At 46.1% G+C, this 8,871-nt stretch overlaps 1 protein-coding gene across 6 annotated transcripts in view; it reads left to right on the top strand.

Moving 5' to 3' along the window:
* Positions 1-1,053: 1,053 nt before the first annotated feature.
* Positions 1,054-8,871, top strand: part of palld (palladin, cytoskeletal associated protein) — a 108,935-nt gene continuing 101,117 nt past the window's right edge. For 5 of the 6 annotated variants that reach the window (XM_052459857.1, XM_052459873.1, XM_052459855.1 and 2 more), the window contains exons 1-2: positions 1,055-1,250; positions 2,765-4,930. In XM_052459857.1, the coding sequence (XP_052315817.1) occupies positions 2,766-4,930 (2,165 nt within the window). In that variant the 5' untranslated portion in view covers positions 1,055-1,250; position 2,765. Of the gene's footprint in view, positions 1,251-2,764; positions 4,931-8,871 lie in introns of all 6 variants that reach the window. The other variant, XM_052459879.1, reaches the window with a different exon arrangement.

The raw sequence follows: 8,871 nt of genomic DNA, 5'->3' as shown, positions 1-8,871 counted from the left end.
CTAATAACACTGAAGAGTCTATACTAATAACACTGAAGAGTCTATACTAATAACGCTGAAGTGTCTATACTAATAACGCTGAAGAGTCTATACTAATAACACTGAAGTGTCTATACTAATAACACTGAAGTGTCTATACTAATAACACTGAAGAGTCTATACTAATAACACTGAAGAGTCTATACTAATAACACTGAAGAGTCTATACTAATAACACTGAAGAGTCTATACTAATAACACTGAAGAGTCTATACTAATAACACTGAAGAGTCTATACTAATAACACTGAAGTGGCTATACTAATAACACTGACGAGGCTATAATAATAACACTGAAGAGTCTAGTATACTAATAATAGCTTGTTCAGAGGCTCAGCAGCAGATCTCGGGTCGAGGAGTGAACTCAACTGGCCACAATAAAGCAGAGTTACAGTTCAGAGAGAAGGGTGATGTCAAGCTTTGAGCTAAGATCAGCATCAGTTCCTAATCTAGCCTGTGACTGAGAGAGCCTGAACTTCCTCCTCCACCCTATTTATCCCACTGGGCATATACTGGTTGAATCAACATTGTTTCCAAGTCATTTCAATTCAATTACATTGAACCAATGTGGAATAGACATTGAATTGACACCTGTGCCCAGTGGGATGGTACAGATAGATGCATGTACTCTGTAGGTAGCAGAGTACACACATTTTTCATGACCACCAGCTGTGTGGGTTTGACAGTTCAACATGGTAAGGTACAAATAGAAAAGCCCCTCAGTTCCATGTGTCAGATGTTATGTGTGTATGTGTGAGTATTTTGTTCTGCGTATTGAGGTACTGTATTTATTGTCATCAGTAGAAAACATTGCACCCCTGTGATTTTCTCAAATTACCCCACACCTCTCTCTCTCTCTCTCTCTCTCTCTCTCTCTCTCTCTCTCTCTCTCTCTCTCTCTCTCTCTCTCTCTCTCTCTCTCTCTCTCTTCTTCTCTCTCTCACCAGCATTCTGGCTGTGAAATCTGAGCCCGGGGCCAAATATAGCCAGACACAGTGAGTGGTCAGATGCTGGGACAGATGGGACAGCAGGCCACACTGGAGGAACCACTCAAGTAGAGCTGGACCTGCTCACAGTGCTCGCACTCACTGCCCGACCAATAAAGCTACTCTGCTGGGAAAATACGCTTCTGTCTATTCTCACAGACATATAATCTTAACAGCAAACTGGAACTACTAGACTGGGACAATACCTTTGGACAAAAACTTGAAGGTAAGGCTGTCCTTTCTCATTTCTTGTTGACATTATCAGTGGAATGTCCTGGAGGCGCTGTTGTTTCCTTTGTTTTATATTGAAATGCTACTTACGGCTTATCAGCAATCAAGAGATCCTTTGAATTTTGGATATTAGAAAAACGCTTAGAAAAATCTGTTGATATCAATTTACTGTCAGTGTATGTGAGGATACTCACTTTTGCATTTGAGATCAGGTTAGTGCCAGGGCTGCTCGTAAAATATGGTTATTTTCACAAGATATTAAAGTTATGTTAAAGTACATTAAAATGGATGTACTAAGTACATAGTTATTGAACACTGATAGCAGAAATTACGTACTCTGTTCTATTCTGTAATTGACGGCATTGATGACAATGACCATTGACAGTAGTCATTGACCTTTTGTCAATTAGTTTTAATATTTTTTTATATTCCCCATTCATATTTAATCAATGTAGTATAGTTAATGCATCTTTCACATGGAAAATAACAGCCTCTGAAGAGAATATTATCCCTTGTGCCTGACTGTGTATACATATGTTTGTATGCATGTGTGTGTCTTGTGTGAGCTCGTGTATGGGTTATACTACAGTGTGTTTAAAGGGGCCTTATTGAGGGTGGGGTTGTGCTGCTGCTGTGAAACATGGCCCAAGGGGATTCAAAATAACAACACCTGGTCTCCTGGACGCCATAGAAGGCAGAATGCAACACTCGTATATGTACAGTATACGATACTGACACACAAACACACTCACTTCTATACAGAGTGACTATTGCAAGTACGGTTGCATTCACATGCTCCATCCTCTACATTATAGTAGATTCCCCTCTACATTATAGTCATGGAGCTCACATGCCTACTGTACACACCTATGTTCCCAAGCACATTCTACATATGCATATAGATGCTTCGCCTTTCATCTGATGTGTGTTCCAGACCACCTGTTTAGGAAGTGACAGAGCTATGCTTGAGCTATTGACCACTGTCAGTGGAGAGTTTCATAAATGTGTGGTATGAGCAAAACAAAACAATCCCACTGTGAAGGTGCGCACACGTGGGTGTGTGTGTTTGTGTGGCTGCCGCTGTAGTTTATCTAGTCTTTTGAAGTGTATGGACAGTAAATCTCTAATTATCATGGTTAAAACTTTAAATATTTTATACTTGTAGTGAATTGTTGCAGAGACAGATAAAGAGGGAGAGAGAGAGAGAAGAATAAGGAAGCGAGAGGAGAGTGAGGGAAATAGACAATTAGGGAGAGGGAGGGATGGTGACAAATGCCAGTCATGCACACTTTGACCTCCCAAAAGCCTTTGTTAATACCAACCAGCTGAGCCCAAAGAATGCCAGCCTAAATCATCCTCAACTGTAGGTTGATGAGGGAGGGTGTGTTGCTGTTCACTGTGAGGTCTGTTTTTATTTATTCAGATGACTATGTGTATGTTGTTTATAATTAGTGTCTGGCTATATCTACTGTGTTAACTGAATGTCATGTTTGTGTGTGTGTGTTTCAGGATGCAGGACGGGAGATGGAATCAGTCCCTCCCCCTCTCTCTGCTTATGAAGGATGGGGGCAGGGTTCTAGAGGGAGACGGAGGGGTGTTCTCAGAGACGTCGTCTGATGGGGATCTATACCTGGACTCTATGGCGGATATGGACGCCGGAGTTGGGGAGTTTTCAGATCTTACCGCCTTCCTCAGCCAAGACGAGATCAACCGCAGCCTGGACCTGGCTCGGGAGGCCTTCAGTGATGCAGAAGACCGGGGAGTCACTGTCTCTCCTATTCCCAGAACCCAGGAGCCGGCTCTCTACTTCCCCTCCCCCACCCCCTTCAACACCACAGAATACCTGACCAAAAGCACCAGCTTCCCCCACCAAACCAAAGCCCACTCCCCAGATGACAGTCACTCAGTCAAAGTCACCTCCAGCCAGAGTTTCCACCTCAGCAGGCCCATACAGGCCACATGCGAAGCCATGGCCTTGCCTGAGAAGTTTGTCTGCCACAAGAACATCACCCCAGTCTACAAGCAGGACAAACCCCGACTGGTCCACGAGGGCTTAGAGCTGAATGAACGGGCTGCCTCCGCCACTGAGTTCTGTAGCCGTGCTGCCACCTTCATCGAGGAGCTGTCCTCCATCTTTAAAGGCTCCGCCCGGCCGGAGCATATGGGGGAGGAAGACTCCTCATCTCCCGACAGCGGGTATCTGTCTCCTAAGAGCCACTGGCCGGCCCCCCAGGGCTCTGCCTCTGTCCCCCCACAGCCTCTCATCCAACAGGGGGCACCACAGCAGTGTGAGCCAGGCTTGGGTATCCAGCTAGCAAGCATGATGGGTGGAATGGGTGTGAAGGGTGTCCCTCCTCTGAGTGTGACGGGGGTTCCAATTGTCTCCAATCTGATGAGTGTGAATGAGTTGATGGGGAAGCAGCAACACAGTGGAGCCCCGTTGATGGGGAAGCAGCAGCACAGTGGAGCCCAGTTGATGGGGAAGCAGCAGCACAGTGGAGCCCAGTTGATGGGGAAGCAGCAGCACAGTGGAGCTCAGTTGATGGGGGAGCAGCAGCACAGTGAAGCCCAGTTGATGGGGGAGCAGCAGCACAGTGAAGCCCAGTTAATGGGGAAGCAGCAGCACAGTGGAGCTCAGTTGATGGGGAAGCAGCAGCACAGTGGAGCCCAGTTGATGGGGAAGCAGCAGCACAGTGGAGCTCAGTTGATGGGGGAGCAGCAGCACAGTGAAGCCCAGTTGATGGGGGAGCAGCAGCACAGTGGAGCCATGTTGATGGGGAAGCAGCAGCACAGTGGAGCCCAGTTGATGGGGGAGCAGCAGCACAGTGGAGCCATGTTGATGGGGAAGCAGCAGCACAGTGGAGCTCAGTTGATGGGGGAGCAGCAGCACAGTGAAGCCCAGTTGATGGGGGAGCAGCAGCACAGTGGAGCCATGTTGATGGGGAAGCAGCAGCACAGTGGAGCCCAGTTGATGGGGGAGCAGCAGCACAGTGGAGCCATGTTGATGAGGAAGCAGCAGCACAGTGGAGCTCAGTTGATGGGGAAGCAGCAGCACAGTGAAGCCCAGTTGATGGGGAAGCAGCAGCACAGTGGAGCCCAGTTGATGGGGGAGCAGCAGCACAGTGGAGCCCAGTTGATGGGGGAGCAGCAGCACAGTGAATCCCAGTTGATGGGGGAGCAGCAGCACAGTGGAACCCAGTTGTTGGGGAAGCAGCAGCACAGTGGAGCCCAGTTGATGGGGAAGCAGCAGCACAGTGGAACCCAGTTGTTGGGGAAGCAGCAGCACAGTGGAGCCCAGTTGATGGGGGAGCAGCAGCACAGTGGAGCCAAGTTGATGGGGGAGCAGCAGCACAGTGGAGCCCAGTTGATGGGGGAGCAGCAGCACAGTGGAGCCAAGTTGATGGGGGAGCAGCAGCACAGTGGAGCCCAGTTGATGGGGGAGAAGCTCAGTGGAGCCCAGTTGATGGGGGAGCAGCAGCACAGTGGAGCCCAGTTGATGGGGGAGAAGCTCAGTGGAGCCCAGTTGATGGGGGAGAAGCTCAGTGGAGCACAGAGTGTAGATGGAGACCTGTCATTGCCACACTTCACCCAGAAGCTGAAGAGCCAGGAGGTGGCAGAGGGACACCCCATCCGACTGGAGTGCAGGGTGGCAGGAATCCCTCAGCCGCTGGTCAGGTAAGGAGAATGGTGCTTGGTGGAAGTCTGATTTGGTTGTGATCATATTGGTGATCAGTAGAATGAGACGGTTAACACCAGTCGTAGAACACAAGAGATTCATTGTGTGCATTAACAGTATAGTAAATATGACTGCTGCATGTTCCTCAACATAAACTCAAGTGTATTTGTATGCTACTGTATATCTGTTTATCCTTTTATTAAGATCTCCAATGGTGTGTGTTACCCATTTGATGTAGTGGGTAAAGATCAGAACTCTGTCATCATACTACATTTAATGCTAGCGTTGCAAGGCAGTTGATCCTCTTGTTGGTCTTACACCAACTTCCTTCACCTCTAAGGGAAGTGGATCTCCATGATGGATACTTTTGAAATGATCCCCCTCAGTAAGGGAGTCAAATGAAACACACTGACTCCAGTGGAGGCTGATGAGGGGAGGACGGCTCATAATAATGGATGGAACGAAGCAAATGAAATGGTATCAAACCATGTTTGATGTATTTGATACCATTCCACTGATTCCTCTCCAGCCATTACCACGAGCCCATCTTCCCTAGTTAAGTTGCTACCAACTTAATGTGACTGACTCCCCATTTGGACATGTGGTAACTTTGGAGTTTTGTTGTGAGAGGATTTGGATATATGGCAAAAAAGATCCAACTTAAACACTTGGGCACATACTCATATAGAGTGGTGTCTGTGGTAGGAAGCAGAGCCTTCAGTCAGAGATAGGGTTGCTCAATGGGTGTGGGAGTGGGATGTTGAGGGAGCGGGAGGAGGTAGGAGGTGAGAGCTGTAGGGTGTCGACAAGGCCTCCACAGAACACCTGCTGTGGGGTTGGGACAGTTACACTGTGTGTAACGACAGTAACCGATAAGCCTTGCGACCAGGTGCTAGTGGAGACATTGTCAGGTCAGGGAGTTTCATCCTGGGCAGTCGTTCTGCTCTTTAAAATAAATAATAATATAGCACCCCCTGGCTGTAGGGATTTGGAAACTAAGCTGAGACACTTTTCAAACAGAAATTATTTTACTGTGCCCAATGGACTCAGGCTGTACAAGCCTTTATTTGTTATTGTCTAGTTGAGGCCCGGCGTGGGGTTCATTTAGAGGAGAAGGCCTTCATCCTGCCTGGTTGAGGTTGACTAACAGAGTACAAAGGGTGAGAGGCCTGGGGGGCCATGGTTCTGATATGGTTCTCTCCTGTCCTGGTGAGCTATAAGGGGCCTCTTCCTCTGCTGTATAAATAGTCTCCAGGCCAACAGGAGCTAGGCCCTGAAACGCAAGCAATGTCATGACACAGCGTTTTCTGTCACTCTCTACCTCTTCACCTCTCCACACCTTCTTGGGAAATATGAAGGTTGTAGTGTAGTGTTGTATTTGACCAATAGGAGACAGTGGCCATGCCCGAATACCCATACTAGTGTACTGTACCACATACTTAAACTGCATACTCATTTTGGCGTTTGATGTAATAGAATTCACTAGTCCTTTCCGAGTCCATAAATTTACGCCCTGTACCAAAATGAAGGAATGGTGGGAGTCAATGCAATCGCGCATTAGATTAAGCATTCAGAGTACTATTTTCAAAATTTCACATACTATTTAGTATGCTAGTGTGATTATTCAGACACGGCCAGTGTAGCAATGCAGTCATGGAGAGGGGGAGAGTGAAAAGGAGAGGAAGAGGGGGAGAGGTTAATATGGGCTGAGACTGGAATATTGTTTTTGTTTTGTGTTTTCCCTAACCTATATACACACTGAACAAAAATATAAACGCAACATGCAACAATTTCAAAGATGTTACTGGGTTACAGTTCAGATAAGGAAATCAGTCAATTGAATAAATTCATTAGGCCTTAACCTATGGATTTCACATGACTGGGAATACAGATATGCATCTGTTGGTCACAGATCCCTTAACAAAAAAGGTATGGGTGTGGATCAGAAAAACAGTTAGTATCTGGTGTGACCACCATTTGCCTCATGCAGCGCAACATCACCTTCAAATAGAGTTGATCATACTGTTGATTGTGACCTGTAGAATGTTTTTCCACTCCTCTTCAATGGCTGTGTGACGTTGCTGGATATTGGCGGGAACTAGAACACGCTTACGTACACATCAATCCAGAGCATCCCAAACATGCTCAATGGGTGACATGACTGGTGAGTATACAGGCCATGGAAGAAATGGGAAATGTTCAGCTTCCAGGAATTGTGTACAGATCCTTACAACATGGGGCCGAGCATTATCATGCTGAAACATGTGGTGATGGCGGTGGATGAATGGCATGACAATGAACCTCAGGATCTCTTCCCGATCAATGAACCTCAGGATCTCTTCACGGTATCTCTGTGCATTTAAATTGCCATCGATCAAATGCAATTGTGTTCAAGGTCTGAAGCTTATGCCATAGCCATTCTATAACCCCCTTGTGAACGTTGACACCAGCAAACCACTCGCCCACACAATGCTATCTGCCATCTGCCATCTGCCATTACAGTTGAAACCGGGATTCGTCCGTGAAGAGCACACTTCTCCAGCGTGCCAGTGGCCATCCAAGGTGAGCATTTGCCCACTGAAGTCGGTTATGACGCCAAACTGCAGTCAGGTCACGATTATGCAAATTAGCTTCCCTGAGACGGTTTCTGACAGTTTGTGCAGAAATGCATTGGTTGTGCAAACTCACAGTTTCTTCAGCTGTCCGGATGGCTGGTCTCAGACGATCCCGCAGGTGAAGAAGACGGATGTGGAGATTCTGGGCTGGCGTGATTACACGTGGTCTGCAGTTGTGAGGCCGGTTGGACGTACTGCCAAATTCACTACAATGACGCCTTATGGTAGAGAAATGAATATTAAAATCTCTGGCAACATCTCTGGTGGACATTCATGCAGTCAGCATGCCAATTGCATGTTCCTTCAAAACTTGAGGCATCTGTGGCATTGTGTTATGTGACAAAACTGCACATTTTAGTGTGGCTTTTAATTGTAACCTGCACTGGGTAAACCTGTGTAATGATCATGCTGTTTAATCTGCTTCTTGATATGCCACACCTGTCAGGTGGATGGATTAACTTGGCAAAGGAGAAATGCTCACTAAACAAATGTGAGAAAAATAAGCTTTTTGTTTGTTTGGAACATTTCTGGGATCTTTTATTTCAGCTCATGAAACATGGGACCAACACTTTACATGTTGCGTTCATATTTTTGTTCAGCATAGTTGATTTATGTGTGAATGCTGCTTGTAAAATCAGTCTGAGATTGTGATTTGGATGTTTAGAAGTCTTGAATGATATATGCATTGTTCATGTGGAACTGATGTCTTGTTTACTTCAAGTCATAGGGATCTGGATAGAACGTCACACAGATGTTTTGTCACTTATTTTATCCTGCAGATACCCACTTTTAAGGCTTGACTTGTTTTCTGTCTATTGACACTAGGTGGCACTATGGTGTTTATAATTCATAAAGATGTTGCATAATGACTTCACAGTCCCCAATGGAATTTGCAATGTCTATGAAGTTCAAATGACATCCCAGTATTAAATGAATATGTTGACAACATGTTGAAACAGATATGTAAGAACATCTACTGGTGTTGGTTTCACTGGTATGAACAAATGTCAGGGGTTTTCCACCTCAACATCCAGACAACTGCTTCAGTTGTGTATATTTAGTGTGTTCTCCAGGTAAATGGATGGTGTATCAGGGTAAATAGAGTGGGGTTAAAAGACTGAGCTAAGGCGTTTCATAAACACACTGTTCCTCTGCTCTTCATCCGTCTCACTCACTAGGACAGACACACAATAACATTCAGAATTCCTCTGGGACTGGTGTGTGGTATAAAGAGAACAGGCCTCGTATCCTGGTGAAGACTATTCAAATCAAATCAAACTTTATTTGTCACATGCGCCGAATACAAAAAGTGTAGACCTTACCGT

Source organism: Oncorhynchus keta, chromosome 1 (genome assembly GCF_023373465.1).
Source record: "Oncorhynchus keta strain PuntledgeMale-10-30-2019 chromosome 1, Oket_V2, whole genome shotgun sequence".
NCBI lineage: Eukaryota > Metazoa > Chordata > Actinopteri > Salmoniformes > Salmonidae > Oncorhynchus > Oncorhynchus keta.
Note: the sequence above shows the minus strand (reverse complement) of the source record. Positions and strands in the feature narration are given on the sequence as shown.